At 39.2% G+C, this 25,436-nt stretch overlaps 1 protein-coding gene across 1 annotated transcript in view; it reads right to left on the bottom strand.

Annotated features, from left to right (window-relative positions):
- Positions 1 to 25,436, bottom strand: part of LOC309558200 (sodium channel protein type 2 subunit alpha-like) — a 218,850-nt gene that overhangs the window by 70,209 nt on the left and 123,205 nt on the right. The window contains 3 exon segments of the mRNA XM_082261220.1: positions 2,532 to 2,705; positions 18,259 to 18,497; positions 24,646 to 24,778. Coding sequence (XP_082117346.1) covers positions 2,532 to 2,705; positions 18,259 to 18,497; positions 24,646 to 24,778 — 546 coding nt within the window.

Genomic DNA, 25,436 nt, shown 5'->3' with positions numbered 1-25,436 from the left:
AATTACAGTGCTTCTGAAAGTCAGAAGTGCTTGGGATGTCACTATGGTAACATATGCTATGCCCGTGCTTCCATATCCTCTTCTCATGAGCATAACATCAGGCTGTCATGGGGTATAATACTGTTTATATGGCCACCCCTAGATATAATGTAGAGATCTCTAGGAATTAGTTTACTATTTAACAAAAATGCCATCGCTCTCTAAACTAAGACTCTCCCAAGTGTTTACAGTTTTCCTGAAAGCTGGTAATTAGGCAGGTTGATCTGAGCATTGTGGTTTCTTTGTTAAAAGTTTATTAGCAGAAATATTTGATTGATTATGACATTATCTTACACATTGCACAACTGCTGTTTGTGTTTTTGTAGTTTTACTACATTTCATGTTGCTAGAATGAGACGGGTCAGTTTCCAGGCTATAGTAAATAATAATAATTGCTCTTAGATATTTATTTATCCTCTAATTTATCCATGAGAAAAGGGCCAGGACACTTAACTGCAAAATTATGTTATAAAGCATACCATTTATAAACTAAAAGCATTTCCTCCAATTTAAGTTTAGTGTGTATTTGCTAACTTATATTCTGAAATATTACCGTAGTTAATGGTATTAAAGTAAAACAATATTTAGAGTGACCAATCCCCCGGCCCTACGGCTGTCAATCAGGAAGGAACCAGGCACCATCCAGCATGCTGCACGCTCTGCAATTGCTATGCTCGCTATTGATGGATACAATGTAAGTGCAATATCTTTGAATGAATAAAGTCCCATTATTGCAACAGAGAGCACTAGATTTCCCCCTTTTTATTTATGTGTCTTGGGATGGATTTGGAATCGAGTGTGAGCTGTACCCATTGCAGTATATACTCTTATCTGTGCTGACAAGTGCTGGAGGCTTGGTCCTGTTTTATATCGGAACAACACATGCTGTGTGCCGTGGAGATTGTTTATGCTTTTAGACCCTGCAGGGTCGAGTTCTGGAGGTGAGAGGCAGATAATGCTTGGTGGTGGGAATTTATGAGCACCGAAGTCACACCTGTTGTCATTTCACCAGATCACAAGTGGACTATATAAGTTTTTCCCATCTGACAAACCTGTTATCACCTCATATATGAACTGTCTCTTTTATCTGTGCATTGGCTTTTAAGATTTATTTTATTATATGTATCACTATTGGTTTAAAGTGTTTTTACCCAAAGATTGATTACCAATATATTTATTAGACTGCGCTACACTATTTTTTATTTACTCTATTGAAGGTGTTGCATTGCCCTTGAGTGTTAGCTGCTGGTCTTATCACATATTTATTTATTCAGCGCTGAATCTTCTATACACATATCACCTGTCACATTACCTGCGTCTTTGATCATCTCTAAACTTGTTTGCTCCTAAGATAGACTGGGACTATGGGATTTGTAGTGTGCATAGAGCAGCGTACATGATCGCAACTAACGTTCAATGCTCATTCCAAAATGGAGGTGAGGGGTGGTAGGAGAGAGGCTCAGAAGCTCACAGAACACTTTACAAGGAGGAAAAAAAATCGCTTACTGGGTCAATAAAGTTGAACTAAAAGCATTTTGGATAGAGTGAGGGAATGTATAAACCCTGTCAGTTATTTTTCCATCTTGGTCCCATAGGGGGGATTTCCTATCACTTTCTGTCCCATAGCCAAAGCAGGAAGTGAGAGGAAATCCATTCAAAGAGAGGGAATCGCAGGGTGTCACCAAGGTCAACAAAAATAGTGTCCCAATTGCCCAAATGAAAAATTTCCCCTCTATTACTGTTCAGGAGTCAACTGAAAATTTGGGATTTACTTTTACTTTCACATACAACAATAAAAACTGACAGGTGTTCGAATCCCTTTTCACTATATCCAAAACTGAATAAAAATGTTGCCTGTAGTTACACTTTAAGTAAGGGATGCGTATAATTATATACAGTATAAATAAATATATATATATATATATATATATATATATATATATATATATATATATATATATATATATATATATATATATATATATATATATATATATATATATATATATATTTATTTATTTATTTATTTATATTTATCTCAAGTGTGACAAGTCGCACTTGATATGCATCAAAAAGGCAATGGCAGCACTGCCAAATACCATTACTAAAAAAGATATGTGTTCTTTCTTTCAGGTTTAGAAAGAAAGCTATATTTTTTAATTAGAAAGACCTTATTAGTGAGATAAGATAAGAAAGAAGCAGAGCCTGCTTATGCAATGAACAAATAAGGCAGCCCCCATGTTCATTATCAGTTACAAATTATATAAATTGGAAAAGGGTTTTTAAACCATCACACTAAATTGATTATTTCATGTGATTTCATTTGAAATATGACTATAGGTCCTTTTTATTTCCACGTATTGTTGAAAAAACTGATGAAACTTTTTTTATTTTATTCATAGAGTTCACCCAAACCATTTTATCACTGAAATGTTTCCTTGTGTTCTCATTACACTCCATTACCATGTTTACATAGTGATTGGTATACTCACCAATCTAAAGGACCTCAGTACAGACAATCCTTCCACATTGGATAGACCAAGTTCCATCAAGCTCAGACTGACAATAATACTGTCAAATATATTCCATCCCACTTGGAAATAGTAGTAGGGGTCTAATGCAATGAGTTTGAAGACCATCTCTGCAGTGAAAATACCAGTGAATACCTAAGGAAAAGACAATGCCACAAAACATGTTAATATTACGCAATTACCAATGGTTCACAAAATCCATCTGGTATACTTGGCCATTCAGATGACAACTATAGCCATTGAGAACACGACAACACCAGAAACTGTAAGGATATACTGTATGCTGTGTCCATGGGTCAGCTATAACAAGGAAATTCAATGTCTGGGGGTACTAATAATTCCAGCATTGACGTCACAAAATCACACCCTGAATTCCTAAATTATCCCCACAAAGGTTTGTAAATGCTTAAAAGGACTCACAAAAGCTTGTGTTTCAAAGGGAAAAAAACAAACAGGAGCTGCTGTAGGTAGCAGCTCAATTCCCATTAAACACACAAAACCAGTCATTTGGGTCTTTACAGAGGTACCGTGCAGAGTGACAATCTGTTTAATGATTCATTCCCCCTCCAAAGAACATGAAAGAGAGAATAAACAATGCAGTTGACAACCTCAGCCAAAGTGTGGCTGCTAATTAGATGGCACACAAAGTGCACTGCAGTCTATTAATTTTTCATGGCTGTGGTAGAAAAGGATAACAACACAGTGCAAAATCTGTGCTGGCAGAGGAGGAATTGAAAAATTTGTAGTGGATTATGGCTAATCCGGGAAAGTTATGACATTTATCTGGGTCAGATTCAAAACTACTTAAGGACTTTCTTTAGTGTTTATAGTATTAACAATGAGACCCAAGGGCTTAAAGAACAACTCTGGCTTAATTGAAAAGTAGGATTTTATTTTAAAGTGAAGAGTTGTTGATATCAATAAATACGACCAATTTAAGGAAAAAATACACCCTAAAAATGTAAATATGAAAAGAATAGAAAATACAAGCCATTATGTTATTAAAAATAATCCTTCAATTTCCATTTGGGGTTGCTGTGTTGTCTAAACTGTGGCAACAAATACAAGGGTTGCTGCTTTGCAAACATGGCAACATTGAGGGCATTCTACATACTCAGGTACTTCACTTTTCCAAGAGCATTTCTCTTATTACAACTAGGGGTCTAGTCGGAGATTATGGCAGGCAGACCCTCCCCGGTTTCTTCAATAGTAGGAATTTGGTGCACTGACCTGTCTCAGTACCTGCAGAACAGAAGCAGCTAAGGGTCTGCAATAAGATTCTCTGTATTGTATGTAACAGACTTGAAGACAGCAGCTTTTGTCCATAAAAGTGAAGTTTCACTTTAAAACCCTACTATAGATACATTTTTGTTAGAGTGAGAAGGGTTTTAACTCTACCAAATGTCTGGTTTTGTCTTCTTTCCTTTAATAGAGTACAAATAATATGTGGGACAGGACCTGACACCCTCAGATATTTTGTGTCTCTCCGTTATATGATATCATGTTGATTGGCAGCACAGATTATATAAAGTATAACAAGTACATATTCTGTTGCATCATAGCAGGAGACCATTATGCTGGGAAGGTGCAGGAATAGCCACATAAGTTCAAATCTATGTTATATGGATAACAGATGCACTGGGATACCATAAAATGAATGTTTAACCACTTGCCGACCGCCACACGACTATTTACTGTGGCGGTCAGCCCCGTACAGGAAAAGTGACGTAGTACTACGTCGCTCGCATGAGAGCCTCTAGGGGGCGAGCGTGCACCGCCGCCCCCGCTCGTTCCCTGACATGTCCGTGCGTGTGACCGGCCGACCCGATGTCCGCCGGTCACTCGCGTTCTCCCGGTGCAGATGGAGAAAGGCAGGCGGCTAATGTAAACAAAGCCGCCTGTCATTCTCCCTGATCTAACTGCAGAGATCATACGATCCTGCTATATAGAATCGTATGTCTCTGTGGTTACATCACTAGCCACACCCCTTTACAGTTAGAAGCACGCCCCTAGGGACACACTTAACCCCTGCATCACCAATAAAGTTAACCCCTTCCATGCCAGTGTCATTTTTACAGTAACAGTGCATATGTATACCACTGATTACTGTAGTAATGTCACTGGTACCCCCAAAAGTGTCAAAAATGTCAGTCAAGGGTCCGATCTGTCTGCCACAATGTCGCAGTCCCGCAAAAAAAATCGCAGATCGCCGCCATTACTCGTTAAAAAAAAAACAACAAAAATTACAAAAATCTTTCCCTTAGTTAGTAAACGCAATAACTTTTGTGCAAAGCAATCAAAATACACTTATTGAGATTTGTTTTACCAAACATAGGTAGCAGAAAACAAATTGGCCTAAAATGTTAAAAAATTTAGATTTTTACATTTTTTGGGGGGAATTTCATATAAAAAAATGTGAAAAATATTGTTATTTTTTAAAAATTGTTGCTTTTTTTTTGTTTATAGCGCAAAAAGTAAAAATCGCACAGGTGATCAAATACCACCAAAAGAAAGCTCTGTTTGTGGGAAAAAAAGGACGTCAATTTCATTTGGGTACAGCGTCGCACGACCGCGCAATGGTCCGTTAAAGTCACGCAGTGCCGAATCGCAAAATAGGGCCTGGTCTTTGAGCAACCAAATCCTCCGGGGCTTAAGTGGTTAAGGGCCTGTGCTATGTCAACTGGCTTTGAGCTTGTGCCCATGGCAATTATGAAAGTAAAGAAAGTTAGGACTTTGCCAGGGGGAGTACTGTAATCTGTGTGAGGCATAATACAGAAAATATCTAGAAGCGTTACACTTACACATTGCTTTGCATGCATGCCCTGAGCATGAAAAATATTTCTCATGCTCACTCCACTTTAATTGGTTAGTGTGCGAAAACTTGGTTTTTGGGCTGAAATCCTGCTCGGTGTATTATTTTAATGCAACTTTCCCCCCTGTATTTGTGAGCATTTTATTCAAAATAAATTCCTGGCATCTCTACTTTGATTATACTATACTGTGCAGATGAAAGGCTTGCCAATCTAGCTCCACATCTTGTAAGAAAACCCCAGAGAAGTCCCAGTATGACAGCTCTCCAAATGATTGACCGTTATTCAGCACTGACTCACCTGCACTGGGGACAGAATTATAAATAAGAAATACATTCTAAAGGAAACCTGTCAAACTAGAAACATGGGTACCTTAATTGCTGACTTGTCATTAAAGAGATACTGTCACCTTGTCAATGCAGAGCAAAGTGATAATGTCCCAAATGTGTCTTCTTATACTCCCCTTGCCGGTGCTCCATTGTTCCTACTTCTTCCTCAGCAGCTGGAGAGAATACCAGGCACTTCTGTGTATGGGTGGATCATGTCACCTGCCTACCTGAGCCAGTGCCTTAATCTAGCAGTCAAATAGTTAAGCCACATGAGCAAGGGAGTGATGTCCCTGCTCCCTCAGGTCCCTGGCACTGCCAAGTTTAGTGCCATCTGCAGTGCAGCAAGAAGCTGGAGGGAGTGCAGGAAAGGTAGAAATATGTGGGTCAAAGGGTGCCCTTTTCAAAGAAAATTTCATTTTTCAATGCAAGAATACAAATTGTGGGATTGTCAACTTTATTTCTTCTTCACTGCATATCAATGTATAGGCTGACTAGCATACAGTGAGACTCCACTGGCCAATGCTTGTTTCTGGTCAGTGAAACAACTATCACCTTTGTGACGGGTTCCTTCTAAAGTTTAACAAAACTGGTATGGGACCTCATAGTTTGGGAGCTTAGGTTCAAAGGTCTCCCCAACAGAGTTCCTAAGAGGGATAAGGTGCCATTGGTTGATTTAACATTTCTTCACTCATTAGAAACAGAAAAAATAACTTTTGGGTACGTTGAATCCTTATCTGTTATGCCAAAAATAGAAATGGTGGATGATTCTTTAAGTGTGCCCAAAGTGACTTTTAAGGTATTTTTTAAATAAGAAAAAGTAAAGTAAAATGAGATGATGATAGCAGGACTTATATGCCCTTGCTGCTCATGTTTTTCAATTTTTCTCCTCTGTGCATTCTCCGCCTATTGTCTTCCATCTGCACTGCCTGGGTCCATATATGTGGGTGCCCTCTGTGCCTGCCAGGAACTATAATGTCCTACTGGTGTCTCCATTTTGTACATGCTCCTATTATGAACTACAAGCTTATGTGCAGCGTTTCCCAGCTCCGCACACACAGGCAGCGTGAGATGCACAGAATCACAGCCAAAGCTCAAGAGCCATTGTCATTTACCGCTGTGGAAGACAAAGAAAGGAGTGGTTTTGGTTCTGTGTCCATTATGTGCCTGTGTGTGCGATTCTGGAAGCGGCTATATGTAAGCTTGTAGTTTAAAACGGAAGAAAGCATGAAGTTGAGACTTCAGCGGGATTCCATACATCCAAACAGGCACAGGGATACCCACATAGATGAAGTTGAAACGCAAAGCAAGCACATTGAAAAAAAAAAATGGGCCTGAGGAGCAAGCGTAGAAAAGAAAGTTGGAAAAAAAAAAGAGCATGTATGTCCTGCTATTAGCATCTCATTATCTAAAAAAAAAAAAAAGAAAAATGGCTTTAATAAAACTTTAACAATGCAAAAACTTTCTTTTACCATTATATATATATATATAACTAAACCCCTGTTCTTTATGTATATTGAGACAGGTCTACTTGGTTGGTGGCAGACTGGAGGGTGAGTACATCAGACTGGGGGCTGGCTGGCTTCCATGCACCTCTTTTAATCCTTTTCAATTTGTTTTTTCCGATACAGGGATGGAGACGCTGGGCATACCTGCTGGTGTCTCATTTAAAGTCCCACATAGCCCATATTGTCTATGTAACTAGGGATGGAGGCACTGAGCTATACAGGCAAACTGCCTCATATAAAGTCCCAATCTGTGTTTTACACTGCATCCGCCAAGGGATTGGAGGTGTATGCTTTTCAGCTGGTCGTTTTCAGTTTGTACCATCTTAAGAACATTGCTATTAGAGCATTGAGATACCATACCAGTCGTGGATGGAAGTGGGGTGGGGGAAGTTTGGGCTGCTCCCTCCCACCTGCTTCCTATCCACCCATTAGCAACCATGTGCTCCCAGAGTGGAGACACTTAAATTTAAAAGTGTTAGGGACTGCAGATAAAACAGGGTGCCGTGTCGTGGCTCTGCAGCTTACACATGCGTTTGCAAATGTGTGTCAACTAAACCCCTGTTCTTTATGTTTATTGAGACAGGTCTACTTGGTTGGTGGCAGACTGGAGGGTGAGTACATCAGACTGGGGGCTGGCTGGCTTCCATGTTCCATGCACCTCTTTTAATCCTTTTCAATTTGTTTTTTTCCGATACAGGGATGGAGACGCTGGGCATACCTGCCGGTGTCTCATTTAAAGTCCCACATAGCCCATATTGTCTATATATATATATATATATATATATATATATATATATATATATATATATATATATATGAAATCAAATGCATTTATAAACACTCTAGATAGAGAGATTATTAATATAATACAGGATTTATATAGCGCCAACTGGTTGTGCAGTGCTTTTAATGCAAATAGTGTGGTGAATTGCAGAGAACATGAAATATGCCTCATATCATTTTTCAGTGCCAGTCCATAGGAACACAGCAATATTTCTACAAGGCAGCTGTGATATCTGCTACATAAGCAGTCTATGTTTTGTCACATTACATAGTAAAGGTGACCCTTGTTATAAAGTCACAGCCAGTACAATCAACTGTGCTCTCCACAATAGCCTGAAATAAGAGGAATAAGCTATGCCATAGCTGCCAACTGTCCTGCTTTTGCCGGGACAGTCCCAGCTAATAGGACCTTGTCTGGGTAATTTACTTTGCTACTTTGGCCTTAAGTTTGAAATTCCCTTTTCAATTTCCTGTAATTCTCTCTTTATTGAGTGGACCCTATAATCTGATGATAAGTAGGCGGAGATTAATTATGTGGAGTGGGGGGGAGCTTCAGGAAAGTGGGTGTGGTAAGTGATTGATAGCTGTGCTGCAAAGTCTTCCTGGAAATATTTTTTAAATGTTGGAATGTTGGCAACTATGCTATGCTTATCTATAAAACATTAACCTATAGGAAATAAAGTAAATGAATGTTTGAACTTATAGGCAGGGATACTTTTATATTGCAGTTTATTATGTTGCGGCATACCAACTGTTAGATGTGGTGGCTGCATTCGATTTGTTGGGCTTTCTTTTCTTTCTTTTCACCTAGTGATCTGGCCAGTAAGGCTGGCCATACATTATACAATTCTCTTGTACAATATTACTTTAGATGTACCAAAACCATATAATATGAGGTCAAACCTAAACACTTTCAATGTGTATGCAATCAGGCAGGCCCTTGCACTATATAGTTGAAGGTAAATCTATAGGAAATTTCACAAGAATATTGTATAATGTATGGCCAGCTTAAGTCTACTGTTTTTAAACAGAACAGGATGTCCCGCAGATGTAGCAGTTAGAGGGAGGAGAAAAAAAAAACATTTACTACTGACAGGGGTGCTTACAATGATCAACATTTATGTATTTATTTATTTATTTATTTATGTAAACCTCCATCCCAAAAGAAAAAAAACTGTTGCTGTCACTGCTTATAAAGTGTTAGCTGGAGTTCAGCTTCAATTTATCTATTGTATTCAAATCTGCTAGTACATCTCACATCCCCCACCAATGCTACTGTCCAAAATGCCCCTTGTGCTCCTTCTTTCAGAGAGGAGGCACTCTAAAGCAAGCCGTGGATGATGCAATTTTGGTTGCGGGAAAGAAAATTGTTTGATTTTTCTATCAACACAGTCAGTGTTTACGAAGGAATCCCTCCCTGTGTTCTATTGGCTCCCACAATGGAAAAGTACCTTTCATTCCTCTGCCCATCCTCCATTCATAGAGTGTTTTTCATAATGGGAACTGATAGTGCAGCTTCTATGAATGGAGCAGGGGGGCAGAAAGGGCATAGTCTAGTCTGCACTTTTGAACAGTGCCTGTAATAGGTGGAGCCTTCCGGTGCTGCAGAAGCATGCAGGGTGCAGAGGAATTAAGATTTCAAGGAACAGAGCAGCCCCCAGCACACAGGGCACTCATCATTCATGTAAGTACCATTCCCTGTGATGAAAAAAAAATCACCAACTTTTCACTTTAATCTCTTGCTACTAGGAAATGTAACCACTTGCTGGCAGTCACCTTAATAGGCTAGAGCTACATGGGAAATTTTCAGTAGCTCAATCCTGCTACTAAAATTGCTGGGGGTGTAGCAAATAATTGCTAAACAAATAGAACAAAGGGCTCCCTATGGAGAACACTACACAAGTAGTAATATCTGAAGGTGATCAATCACATATAAATATAGCATTGTGTGATCATGCAATACTGATTGCTACTACAAGGTACTTGAACATTTTAAAAAGATTGGTAAAAAATAATATAAATTTTAATTCCAACACCACCTCAGTGTGTTTCATAATCAAGAAGCCTTTTTGTTAACCTTTAAATTGCTCTTAGAGCTCAAAAAATATAGCTAAATTTAGCATTCAAAACTGGAAGCTGCCATTGATATTATACATATGATGTTATTTATGAAACTCCATAGCTGTGAGTTGTTTCAGAATGGGTAGCGTGCAGCTGAAACTGGCATCCTGACTTGGGAACAAAATCTATACATTTTAGATGACAATTCCACATTACTTTATTAAGCCTTCAAATGACCCTTTTTAACCATCTTCCATGTTCTTGCTGAGGGAAGAAGGCTCCCATCCTAGATTTTATAATACATGGCCCCATCCATTGGCCCGCAAAAAAGGAAAGAACCAGAGTAACGGGACTTTTTTGCATACATTATAGGGATGGAGGCTACTTAACTATATTCTATGTGGCAGATCGAAACTCTGTTTTTCCCATCCATTGGCCCCTCAATTCGGCAAAGTCAGCCTGCACCTTTAGAAGAGAAACAGCCCAAAAGCATAATGTTTCCACCTCCATGCTTGACTGCAGGGATGGTGTTCTTAGGGTCAAAGTCAGCTTTTTTCTTCCTCCAAACACAACGAGTCGAGTTAATGCCAAAGAGCTCAATTTTGGTCTCATCTGACTACAGTACTTCCTCACAATCCTTCTCTTAATCATTTAGATGTTCATTGGTGAACTTCAGAGGGGCCTGTACATGTGCCTTCTTGAGGGGGGGACCTTGCGGGCACTGCAGGATTTCAATCCATGGCGGCGTATTGTGTTACCAATGATTTGTTTAGTGACTGTTCTCCCAACATCCTTGAAATCATTCACAAGCTACTCCAGTTTAGTTTTGGGCTGATCCCTCACTTTTCTCATCATCATTCTTACCCCATAAGGCAAAATCTTGCATGGAGCTCCAGGCAAAGGGCAATTGATGGTTATTTTGTATTTCCTCCATTTGCGACTATTCGCTCCAACAGTTGTCTCCTTCTCACCAAGCTTCTTGCTGATGGTCTTGTAGTCCATTCCAGCATGGTGCAGGTCTACAATGTTGTCCCTGATATCCTTTGACAGATCTTTGGTCTTACCCATGATGGTGGGTTTAAATGGAAGAAAGAGATTCTGTAGACAAGTGCCTTTTATACATATAACGAGTTGTCGTTAGAAGCACCTTCTTAAATTGACAGGACTAACCTGTGTACCCCATGAGCACATACTGTAGCAAATCTATGGGAACCAGAATCATTGTTGGTTGGTAGGGGTTCAAATTCTTAATTTACACACTGAAGTGCAACATTTGTATTGTGTTTTTTCTGGATTTTTGGTTGATATTCTGTCTCTATCATTTAAAATACACCTATGATAAAAATTATAGACCCTTCATTTCTTTGTAAGTGGGCAAATGTACAAAATCTGCAGGAGATCAAATAACTATTTTCCCCACTGTATATTCTCACCATTAGGCCTCATCTACATGGGGCTTATCAATGTGTACTCCATGTGAGGGCGGGCCGTGTTTACCCACACTAGGAATCGGGATGCACAGGTATTCCATGCATCCTTGTCCAGGCAGTCCCGTTGTTGTCAATTGGGACACAGCAGCTGCACAGACGTGACCGCTGCTCCAACTATGACATCGGTGTGGGTGCGGGTGCACAGCTCCAAATGCAGACAGTGTAAGTTCGGGGACACACACCCACATGGATGTCATACTTGGAACAGCTGTGTCCATGCAGCTGCTGTGTCCTAATTTACATCAATGGGACTGCTTGCATGCAAATGCAAAGAACACCTATGCATCCCTGTGTGGGTAAACATGGCCCTCACATGGGGTACACACTGATATGCCTCCTGTGAGTCCTCAATTAACAAAATGTTTCATTGGATTACTAACATACCTCCCAAATTTTTGAGATGGGAACGAGGGACATCTATTAGAAAACATATGTAGGCATAGAACATACCCCCTGCCACGCCCTCATAAAGGAGAATTAAAAAAAATAAGGATTAGTTATGCTTTTTTTTTTATCACTACTATTTTTTTATACTGGTTTTTGAAATTTACAAATGCAGCAATTTAGAGATCGAATTAAAGGTTTAGCACTGGGAAACACTTTTAGAAAGATAAATAGTGCATTTTTTATACAACTATATAGATCAGACCAAAATGAAGGACAAATGAGGAGGAAAGAGGGACTTAGGTCAAAATCAGGGACAGTCCCTCGAAATCAGGGGTATTTGGGAGCTATGGTAACTATGGATTATCTACTGTAGCCAATGCTCTCAATCTTATTTTATGGGTAGTTTATCATGCACAGTTTAAGAAAAGCTGTGCAAAAAAAAATAAAAAAATAAAACTGGAATAAGAAAACACCCTTATTGACCAAGTCTGACCTGCCCTGTCTAGGCTTGTCAGAAAAATGCACAGTGCTATGATCTTTCACAGACTCTCCATTTCAATGCAAATGAGACCTTTGTTAGAAGTGCTGCAAGTGAAAGCATTCAATAAACACAAGCTTGCACTGCTTTCATTGTGCCGCCTCAGCAGGATGCATTCTGCATAGTCAGAACATTTGCTGATTTCACAGAACACTGAGCCTACAGTGACTGCAGCACTTGCAGCTTGTTACACCAATACGCCAATAAATATTGGTTTTCTTCTTCACCCGAGGATTGTATCATGCAATGCAATTACCCAATGATGAAATGAAAAAAAAAAAAAAAAACAGCAATCAATTTATACAGTTACTTATTCAAGAACAAATCTATAGCTAGATAAACCATATGCTAGAAACGCCAAGCATAAGCTAAATAAGACAACGCCATATACCAAGCCACAATATGATTTATATGTTTGCAGTACTAATCAGAAAATTTTACATGACTCGATGCCCCTCAGCTGGTGTTTATGTTGGAGGGAGTAATGTTTTTAGGTGCTCCTCAATTATTGCTAAATTATGCAGCTGTTTTGACCTAAGGCCTCATGCACACAGGACGTTTTGCAAACTTTCCTAGAAGTCTTTCCTCCTGGCAGCAGAGTTTTGGCAGAAAAAAGGCCTGGCACTTGTAAAATTGTCTAAAAGCTTTTACAAGTTTTTACAGGCGTTAAGAGCTTGGGTGTTAATTAATTTAATTGACCAGAATAATAATTTATTCTGCCCATTGAAATGAATCAACATTCAAGTGCTAAATGTGCCTAGCGTTTAGGAGCGTTTAGATACGTTTTACAGCGTCAAGTGTTTTTTCTGTCAAAACTCTGCTGCTGCTGGATGCACTGATAGTGGGTTTTTTTTCTGCCTGTAAACTCTTCTGCCACTAAACGCTGCTAGAAGCCAATGTGTGTATGGACACATAGGCTAACATGAGTTTAGAGGCAGAAAAAGCAGCTGCAAAAATGTCAACTGTGAATGGGGCCTATAGCTGGCCCCACACCAGTAGATTTATGAACAAATGTTCATATAAATAGTTTGAAAGTACTTCAAAACTTCTTTTGCTTTTAACTTTTGATTTTGGAAAAAAACTAATTTCCCAAACAAAAACCACATTCACTGTTACAAATTAGTTCAAAAACATTTTCTGTCTTGTTTCTTGTCACTGCAATCGAAAACGAATGCCCATTTGACACTGCTAATAAGCAGAAAATTGAGCAAACAAAATTCTACGCATGCATAGCCAGTTTATGTTTTTCCCTTCACTGCATGGTAGCCAGAAAGACATGGGCTTAAAGCAGTTGTAAAATCACATTTTTTATTGTGCTAAAATAAAAAAGATGTTATACTTACCTAGCAACCCTGAACCTTCTCTTCGGGTGTTCCCTGCCGACGCTCTCTGCTCCACATCTTTTACGTGTGCCTCCTTAGCAAACCGCTTCCTAAGGTGTCACACGTCCAGGCTCCCTCCAGAGTCAGGCTGCTGTGTTTGTCCATAGACACACACATTGTGGATCAACCCCTCCCCATGCTCCCTCCTCACAGGATTTGACTGAGTGCAGCAGGAGCCAATGGCTCCCACTGTTCTCAGCCAAGCCTGCGTGAGAGGGAGGAGGGGAGAGAAGGCCTGCAGCCGGGCACAGTACTGGATGGATACAGGACTCAGGTAAGTGTTTAGGGAGGAGAGATGAAGGAATAGCTAACAGAAGGTTTTTACCTTAATGCAAAGAATGCATTAAAGGATATGTTCACCCTAAAACTAAAATCCCTGCATCTATAGATCTCCATGTTCTAACACTAACCTATCTAGCCCCATAAAGAAAAAATCAGTATACTTAACCTTTTTGAAGGCGTTCCGACCCGATCCAATGCTGAGCTGTCAGCCACGACTTCGCTGTGGAGGGGGGTGCAGAAGCCACAGCCGACAACGGAAGCCCCATAGTATGTCTATGGGTGATGTCACATCACATTTTTTTCACATCTGTTGTTGGCTGTGTCATCTGCAGTGCTTCCGCTGCTGGAGATCGAGTCCTGATCGGCTTTAAAAAAGGTATGTATACCAATTTCCTCTTTACAGGGCTAGATAGGTTAGCGTTAGAATATGAAGATCTATAGATGCGGGGATTTTAGTTTTAGGGTGGACTTATCCTTTAACCTCCCTGGCGGTATGATTCTTTTGGATTCTAGGTGCTGAAAGCGGTAGCATTATTTTGCATGTAATTCTTGTGAATGAGCAGCCCAAACCAACTGTATACATTTATTATATATATTATATATATACATATATATATATATATATATATATATATATATATATATATATACGTATATATGTGTATATATATATATATATATATATATATATATATATAAAGTATACAGTTGGTTTGGGCTGCTCATTCACAAGAATTACATATATATATATATATATATATATATATATATATATATATATATATATATATGTATATATATATATATATATATATATATATATATATATATATATATATATATATATATATGTATATATGTATATATATATATATATATATATATATATATATATATATTATATATATACTGTATGTATATATATATTTACATAAAAAGTAAAGTAAAACTGCAGGAAAGGGCACTGGGGGGGCAAACTAATGTGATTTTTTTTTTATTTTGAATGGTATCAGAGTGTTTGGTGTGTTTTTACATTTGAATTTGCCACCGGTTCCACCCCCCTGCGAACGTCACGTCGCAGGAGACGGAAGCCGGGGCGGGGAGACGATCGGGAGGAAGATCCGCCGCGAGACACCGCCTAGACACATCGCTAGATCCCGGTGACAAGGTAAGAAACCTCTTTTACAGGATCCAGCGATGCTTCTGGCCGTACCCCGAGTGTGGTTACTGCTTTTGGCTCTGAAATTTAACCCCGAGCCACACTCGGGAATACCACTAAGAAGGTTAAGGAAAAAACATTAAATACTCTTATCCACTAATCCCAACTGCCTCTCTCTATATCAGTGTTTCTCAACCATGTTTCAGTCAAGGCACTCTTTAAAATTCTGCATAATCTCTAGGCACCCAATCCAAAAATGTGAATATCTAAGCAAAGAGTTTAACATTATGCAGCAATATCCACACACATAGGACACCAAATATTAGAGGTAATGTATTCTTCCAAAGCAAATAAACCTTTGCACACTGGTAGTGACTGCTATTCCAAAGTTTCCCTCTGCCCTCAGTTTCTCGCCCTCACTCAGTGACCCCTGTGCTAATAGTGAGGGGCAGGGGTGGGGCAAACAAGTATACTGTGTAGGCACCCGACATCACCCTTATCAGCCGATGATGTCATTGATTGTTAGGACGCCAGCGGGTAGAAGGTTGTAAGGGTGCACAGTGAGAAGAGTGCAGAGTGTGTAACTAAAAGGCAGGCTTGCTCCAACTGCTGGCTTGCATACAATTTTGGGCAACTTTTAAGCATTTTGCCAAGGCACCCCTGAAGAAACCTGAGGGCACCCCAGGGTGCCTGGGTAACCTGTTTGAAAAAGGCTGCTCTATATGATACGTTCATGTGGAAATTATGTTTACAGTTTAAATTTGTCTTATCTCAGCTAAGTAATCAGCAGTGAACCTACTACTATGATAAGTGATACCGTACATTAAAAAGAAACCTGTACTGAGAAAAAATGTAGGCTGACATTGCTAACTTCCCTCTGAAAATACTCTTTGCCTGGCTTTGTGTCTGACCCAGAATAAGCATGTTGCAAATAAAGTTAGATCTTCTTAATATATCTAAATAGTTTGGTTCAGTAACTCAGAAACTGCTAAAGCTACTGCATCAGCAAGCCAGCCAAGGAATTGACAGTTTCTGAAGAAAACATCAGCAAAAGTATACCATATCTTTTGATAGAGGTTATTTTAAAGAAACACTGCTGCCTTGGCAATGCAGAGCTTCCCCTGATGCTAATATACCTTACTTAGTCTCCCTTGCAGTCCTTTTCTTCTCTGCAGTCAGAAACAATATCCTGCACTTCAGCATTTAGGGGAGCATGTGACCTGCTCCCCTGAATCACTGCTTGGTCCAATCGCTAGTTTGCTAGGCCCAAGCACTGTCACGTGCCTAAGTATGTGACATCATCACTCCTGTGTGTTGCTAACATAAGCAGATTTCAGTCCCAGCTGCAGAGGAGAAAGGGGTTGCAAGGGAGCTCAGATAGGGTAAGTATATGGGAGCCTTTGTAGAGTCTTTATCACTTTGCAAGACAATGCCCTATGCAGAAGCTCTGTCACTTGGATGGAGGACTACCTTTGAAAAGGCTCTGTCACTTTGTCCCGCATGGGCAAGGTGACAGTGACCCTAAGTTTTTGGGTCCCAGTATGCAGGACCTAGTACTATCTTGCAGACCCTGAACAGAGTAGAATTTTAGCTAATGCACACTGTGGTCTCTGGGGATCTCTGGAGACCATAATAAACTGAGGTCTTACTGCAGCTGGACTCTGTTCATCTCTGCAATTTATCCACAGTGAATGCAGTGAGAGCAGCCATGGGTGACCAACAATTGAAAAAGCACTATGTATATAAGTGTTAGAGGAAAGAATTCCATATTTCCCTTTGTGCAACCGTTTTTTTACTCAAGTATTCCTAAGAATGCAGTGGAGAACATATCTACACCACAAAATTATTTAGCCACTTTAAGACCAGGCCTTTTCGGACACTTTTTGTTTACATTTAAAAATCATTTTTTGCTAAAAAATTACTTAGAACCCCCAAACATTTCATATTTTTCTTTTTAAAGCATAGACCCTAGAGAAGAAAATGGTGGGTGTTGCAATTTTTTCTGTTACACTGTATTTGCGCAGCGGTTTTTCAAATGCATTTTTTGGGGAAAAGGTACCCTTTTTTTAGAACTTTAATGCACATAAACACAATATAATACTCATTTTTTTAGTACAATATAAAAGATAATGTTATGCTAAGTAATTAGATACCAGACATGTCACTCTTTAAAACTGCAGCAAACTACGTATATTTTATTATTTTATATTTACATTTATATTTTATTATCTATTTGCGACTCTTTAAATGCCTTTACAGGTTACCACTCTAGATTTACACAGGAGGTCTGGTGCTAGAATCACTGCCCATAATCTGATGTTCAAGGTGACACCTCACGTGTATGGAGTGATCGCTGTTTGTGCTTGTGTGGGATGACTGACAAGCACGGGGAGCGATGGGGCTTTACATTTTTTTTTTTTTTTAACTGTCACTTTTTTTACAGCATTTTTATTGTTATCACAGGGAATGTAAATATCCCCTGTGATAGCAATAGGCAGTGACAGGTACTCTTTACTGAGACATCTGGGGTCTATTAGACCTCAGATCTCTCCTCTGCCCTTAAAAGCTTCATATAAAACCAAGATTGGTATGATTCTATGTTTTTTTTTTAATCCCTAATAGTTTGTTTACAACCGCCAAACCAAAAGTGTGTTTCCTATACTATAGAGATGATCTATGACAGCTCTATGTTCAACTGGCGGGACTTCCGGCTGCACGCTCAGGTCTCCTGGTGGGATGGGAGAGCCTGAGAGAGCCATGGAAGGTAACGTAGGGGGGTCCCTTCTGCTGCTTGTAAAAGCAATCCAGCGGTGAAATAGCCACTAGGATTGCTTTTACAAAAAAGCCAACCGCTGGGTGAAAAAAAAAAAACAATATGATGCCTGCAGCCACTTGAAGTCCAGCAACATACCCGTACGTAACAAAAATGGTAACAGCAGCAACATAAATAATGACAACTTACCAGATTTCCAACAACCAGCACATTAGAAAACTCATTCGTTATGGGATGATGCTCCATGGCCATGAACAAGGTGTTTAAAACGATGCAGATTGTGATTGCAAGATCAACAAAAGGGTCCATCACTATAACATTGAGCACATGCTTTATTTTCAACCAGGTGTCACAGCAGTCCCATATCAGGTAGGTATTGGCAAATTTGTTCCAGCATGGTGGGCATTTTTGTCTGGATTCTTCTAATTCTGTAGAAATAAAAATGTTAAATAAGGATTACAATTTTACATCAAACTAATTCACTACACTGTAAGGTTCTATGCACACTGACCATTTAGCCCCGATGCATGAGGCTCCAGCATTTAGATGCCAGTACATGTGCATCGTTCAGCCCCGCTACCAGCAGCATGTCAAACTCTATGAGAGGCTGGTAGCTCCTGCAGTTGGATGATGAACCGATCTGTACTAATGTTTAGGGCAGTACCGTGCACAGGGACACATGTTTGGAACACATACTTCTTGTGTCCCAGGCATTCATCTCTGGACATATACTGAATCTAACTGGCCAAACACAAATCTAACTGGCCAAACACAAGGAAAAAGCACTGTCACCTGGTGGGCGTGGCAAATTATATGCAAATACTGACTTTCAGAAAGTCTAAATTTGTGTATGATTATAGGGAGCTGCAGAAAGGCTAAGATAAGAGTAGGCACTATAAGTTGTCAGGTATAATAATGTTCTGGGGTGTTAAGTGGTAATACCTCAGTGCTGCCATGGTGACAGTCAAACAGTCACAGAGGACTAAAGTAGGCCTTAAGCACAACATAAAATATTCAACACTAGTAAAACCAAGTGCAGAGGCTACCTCCTAAATTACTAATGTGCTTTGGGTATAACTCTAAAATTCAATTCTAAGACAGAACCTTTGGCTATGAATGCATCTTCAGCTAGCTGCATGTTCTTTATATGGAGACAATTTGAACATCTTGAAAGAACTCTCTACTAACAGTTGTTGTCTATAGTGATGAGAGAATTGGGGGAAAATTGATTTGTTCATCAAAACATTTGCACATGAGAATGTAATCCAGCACTGCAATTTATAAAAGTAAAATATCGTTTTCTGTTTCTTTCTAATCTCTCCTTGTGTAATCAGTGATCTCTCCCTATTATTCCCTACACACTGGCATTATGGCTGCTTTTAGATAGCCCTTTTAGAGCAAGGGGCTGGAACAGTACCCTCTCTATTATTGGTTGTTGGGAGTTTGTTGGCCAGGGTGCACAGAGTGGCAGCAAAATTTGCCCAATGCACATTTTCCTAAAATCGCCTGTTCAAAGCAAATTCGAATCAGAGAAATTCACTGCAAATTCATCATTGGGCGATTCTGAATCTCATCCCTAACTGTTATCTATTTTAGGCTAGGAAGAGGCTAGGGGGAAATATAAAATATATATATTATAATTATACAGACACTTGGAACAACATATTGGGAAACATGTAAAAAAATTAATTTGTTAAACAATATATATATATATATATATATATACTTCAGTTTAGAAAAAAAGAATCAAAACAAAAAAAAAAAACATAAACAGTATAATAATATTTAAGAACAGGTAACAAACATAATATTGTAAATCTGGCCATATATTACTCAATTTTCGTGAAAAAAATTCTGTACAATTTCCTTTAGATGTAACTTCAACTATGTAGTGCTAGGGCCTTCCTGATTGGATACAAATTGAAAGTGTTGTTTAAGTTTGACCTCATATTAAGTGTTTTTAGTAAATCTAAAGGAAAAATGTACAACAAATCTGTATAATATATGGCCAGCCTTAGATTTTTCTGGGGCCATCTAACAATCTCAGTAAAAGCCTGGCAAATTTAAAGGCATGTTACAAATAACAATAGGAATTACAATCGGAATCCACAGAAAGGCTCGTTTGTTATTTCTTGCTCATCGGTTAATTAGTGAATCGCAGCCCAGGATAAGGCTTGATTTACCTTGGTGCAATAGAGAAGATTAAAAATGTAATTTTCAGGGGCTTTACCGGTATTATAAAGAATGGTTTGAATTGATATTTTGAAATATTAGGTAATGCACAGTATTTCTTAAGACTATTTTCATATATGAAAGAAATAAAGGGCTAGAGATGGACTTTGTTGGCACATCACAATTGACACCATGTCATAAAAACTATACATTTTATTCAAAACATATTAAAATTTGGATAACAAATCCATATAGCATTGTCATTAAAAATAATATGCAACATCATCACTCCAAAATATTAACAATCGACATGTGAACCCCACCACACCAACCGATATTGTAAGCAGTATAATACACATATAAGAATGTACATATATTGCCTTACCAATAATAATTCAAATGTTGCAAGGTACAAGGAATAAACAAATCAGCCTTGTACCTTGCAACATTTGAATTATTATTGGTAGGGCGATATATGTACATTCTTATATGTGTATATACGTATATATGTATCCTTATGTATGTATGTATATACACATTTAAAAGAGCATTGTGTTGTTGAAAATATGGTCACGCTGGATGTTTTCTCATTCCTATCCTTTTCCTCTTAGACACTGTGATCAAATTTTATTCTGATACTCTCCAGAAGAAGCGCGGCAGCGCGAAACATGTAGAGAATTGGATCATTAACAGTGAATCCACCGCCTCCGTTGGAAACCACTCATCATCTTTATATCCTATGAAGTTCTAGTAATAGAACGTATGTTTTTTTTCATTATACTGCTTACAATATCGGTTGGTGTGGTGGGGTTCACATGTCGATTGTTAATATTTTGGAGTGATGATGTTGCATATTATTTTTAATGACAATGCTATATTGATTTGTTATCCAAATTGTAATATGTTTTGAATAAAATGTATAGTTTTTATGACATGGTGTCAATTGTGATGTGCCAAGCCCTTTATTTCTTACATACATATTAGGACGAGGCACGGGTCTACTTTAGTGGCCACAGCGCCATCCTATGATGACACTTCAAATATATCTATATTCATATATGTGCAATGCGGCAGCACACGTGTGTCTGTGCTTTTTTTGTGTGCGTTACCTTGCATTGTGGTAGGGCAGCCTATTCATTTGTATAGGCTGCCTACTGCATCTAAATTGCACCAAAGAAGTGCATGATCCTTTTTTTATCACAATGCATTTTGTTGCATGATTTATCACTCACTTCAGCAATGGTTGGGAGCCAATAACAATTAATGGCACTGCAGCGTGTCTCTAAAAAAGATGCGTGTTTTTTGTGTGCTATGAAACGCATACAATTTTGAATGCACTCCTGCATCACACGAGTGTGAATGAATCCTAAAGGATCTTGCACCTTTCAATAACTTTCAACCTCATTTAATTGGCAGAGGATGGTTTGGGGCTGGGCAAAAAAGGCCAAGGCATAAATATCCCAAATGTTTTGCAAGGTATTTTTTTTCCATTTTTAAGAGCCCAGACCTCATAGTTTAGCTGACTGCTACATTGTAACAATGCAACTAATCTATAGTTGTCCCAGTCTTCCAAACAACCTTATAGCCTGTGCAAAATGTCCTGTCCAAATGACGGACTACATAATTTTTAAATGGACAGTGATTGACACGTTCTGTGAACAATTCAATGATAAAACCTTCTGCAATAATTACATTTCAACAAAAAGACAAGAAGAATTAAAACTTCACTAGGCACTATTAACATCAAATGCACAAATTATTCTCTGACACCTTCTATAGGACATGACAGCATCATGTGGGCACAGCCCTGACATGCCTACAGGACTCAGAGTCTAGCTCCTCTGTGTCTGGAAGGTGTAAAGACATGCATATGACAGCCTGCTTCCATCAGCAGATATTCCAGAAAGGCAGATGAAGAAGAAAAGCTTCTTAAAAACAAAGTAACGTAAAAAAAAAAAAGTAAATGTAAAGTAAAAAAAAAAAAAAAAATAATAATAGCAGGTATAATTTTTGTTAGAAAAAAAGAAATCTGGGCACATTCGTTAGAAGATCTCATAGCTCAAATTCTTAAAATACAGAAGAAGCTGCTGAGCAATGAGAGAAAGACATGCATCACTCTAAGTGTAATATGACTTTGTGTTTATTGGAAATTCACCATATTACATATTAAAGGAAGATCTATAAATGCATAACACATATACAGAGTCCATAAAGTCCATTAAAAAACACAGCAGGTCTGGGAACACTTGAAGGCAGCTCTGTCACAAGTGAAGAAGATGAACTTGCAGAGTGCTATGAGAGAGAGACAGGCGCCACTCTAAGTATAAAATTACTTTGTGTTTATTGGAAATTCACCATATTACATACTCACAATCGTGCAAGTAGCAAAACAGCAGTGGATATACATCTAGAGGGAGCGATGAATCCGGGTGCCTCTGCAGAAGAAAACCGACTGGTCCACTATAGAGATCCGTTGCAGCCAGTGTAGATCGGCATATCCCGGACCCTGGGGACACTGTCAGAGCTTCCGGCGGCGTACTTCCGGTTTGGGCGTGGAGCGTGATGACGCAAACGGGCGACGCGTTGTCGGAGCATGCGCTCCTTCCTCAGGCCTCTAGTCAGGCCTAGAGGACTAGACTAGAGGCCTGAGGAAGGAGCGCATGCTCCGACAACGCGTCGCCTGTTTGCGTCATCACGCTCCACGCCCAAACCGGAAGTACGCCGCCGGAAGCTCTGACAGTGCCGATCTACACTGGCTGCAACGGATCTCTATAGGGGACCAGTCGGTTTTCTTCTGCAGAGGCACCCGGATTCATCGCTCCCTCTAGATGTATATCCACGGCTGTTTTGCTACTTGCACGATTGTGAGTATGTAATATGGTGAATTTCCAATAAACACAAAGTCATATTACACTTAGAGTGGCGCCTGTCTCTCTCTCATAGCACTCTGCAAGTTCATCTTCTTCACTTGTGACAGAGCTGCCTTCAAGTGTTCCCAGACCTGCTGTGTTTTTTTAATGGACTTTATGGACTCTGTATATGTGTTATGCATTTATAGATCTTCCTTTTTTCCTATATGGTTTTTATAGAAGGTTTATTGATGGTTATCCTTCAATCTCTTTTGCGCCAGTACACCCCTGTTGTTGTATATGCTGAGCAATGAAGCTGTCCAGTGGCCATGAAAAATAAGGCTTGCCATACACGGTTCAAATCTCGGGCCAGTTCAGCAGGAACCTACCAAGATTCAAACCATTAATGGGCAGGCTGAATCAACTAGGGTACAACCAGCCTGTGGGATTCCCTTGTGATTATCGCTAGCGGCTGCTATAGCCGCTAGCAATAATCACTGTCTTCTCCCAGTGGGGATGGCTTTCCCTGCCCACCCCTGCCGGGAGCAGACAATTGCTGGGCAGGAGGAATTCCCCTGTCAGCACTGTCTGTGTTGATGAGGGAATCATGCGAATTTTGCACGGTGTATGGCCAGCCTAAAGCTTTATGCACATGGATGCAAAAAAAGAAACTGCTTTAACGGGCGTTTGGCTTTTTTTTCCCACCCCTGAACACACCTGCGTCTTAGCTAATATGTTTGATTTTATGCGCAGCTTTAAGGAACAGACAAAAAAAATGTCTCAGGCACGTGTTCTTTGAAAAAAAAAATGCATATAAACGTGCATAAACGCACAATTATGCATGTAAATTTATTCTAATGGCCAGAATACATGAATATTTTTTTCTGACAACATTAATTTATATGCCTGTGTGCATGAAGCCTAAAATGTTGGTTTGGGATAGAGTTAGATTTTTAAGAGCAAGTGAAGCCAACTTCAAGCTTTCTGGGAAAAACATATTTCTTTTGATATACTGTATACCCTGAAGTGCCTAGGAAAGGTTTAAATTCTGTGTGCATTACATATATAGCATGAATGTTTTTTGATAGAATGAGCCTTGCTGTGGAAAATACCAAGAACAATTCTACCAAATCTCAATCCAAATTTTCAACAGATTCCCTCACCAGACACTACAGCTGATATGGAGGCAGATATAGCTTGGACTGTTGTAGGCTCCCCATATTTGGTACATACCCCCCACCCACGCCTACAAAACAAATTCTTCTGGAATCATGTTTACCCTTCTGAAATACATATATATTATAAACTGTTTTGCCTGAGAAAAGATTTGTAAACCTACACAGCTTGCCTTGCGATCAAGTCACACTGCCAGACAGCATAGCTAGTCCTTAATCTCTCTGCAAACTAGACTACAGCATACAGCCTGGTCTATGACGCGCCCCTGCCTGTGTTTGGACAGTGAATGAAACTAATAAATTCATGAGATTCCCCTGGCGCCCTCCCCTCCTGTTCATATATGTACTATACATATGTGGTAAAGAAAAAAAAAACTTACCCTCCATTGTGTTGGTAAGATTGCTGGCTATACTCAAAGCCCTTTGTCTCAGAATTGGATCTTCCAAAAAATCCATAGAAACGTGATAGGAACTTAACCTTCTCTTCCTCATCTCAGTCTCTGTGTTTGTACCCTATAAACGGAAAAAAAAGTTAATACGCTGCATTTGGAATCAGACATTTCCTAGAATTTTTCTGGCAGCATCATGCAACATGCGGCATGTGTAGCTATCCTCAGTTTTGGATTATAATGATTCGTTTTTATGTGGCTTTCATATTCAGCAGCTGCATGGCCTACCACATGCAATAGCAGTTCCCTTCTACATTTAACGCAGCAAAAGGTAGCCAATAACAAAATAAAAGTTGGCATGCCACTGCCATGTGCAAAAACTTTGCAATCTGTACTTGCTCATCCCTTAGAGTATTTTCAGTCCACCATTTTATGGACTGAAGTACTTTTAATGACAATGCAGGAAATGGCTTCTGTCTAAGAAATATTGACTCATTCTACAAAATGGCTGCCTTTGTGTAGGTCACAGGTGCACTTTAATGATATTTAGCACTGAAAGCCAACATTAAACAGACATAAATATAGTATTAGTACGTTTTTTAGTTTTTGGTAGGCAAAAAACAGCTACTGACCTGCTATATTTCTTGGAGCTACAGGATGTTTTAATAGCTTTGTTGCATTTTTCATTATTTAATATAATAGCAAATTCTGTGTGAGGCTGCCCTGCTCAAGCAACAAGAGTTCCAAGTCTTCAAACTGGTGGAAGCACAGGTTAAAAACTA

Source organism: Pelophylax lessonae (assembly GCF_965119305.1).
Source record: "Pelophylax lessonae genome assembly, chromosome: 6".
Lineage (NCBI taxonomy): Eukaryota > Metazoa > Chordata > Amphibia > Anura > Ranidae > Pelophylax > Pelophylax lessonae.
This window is presented reverse-complemented; position numbering and strand designations above follow the sequence as displayed.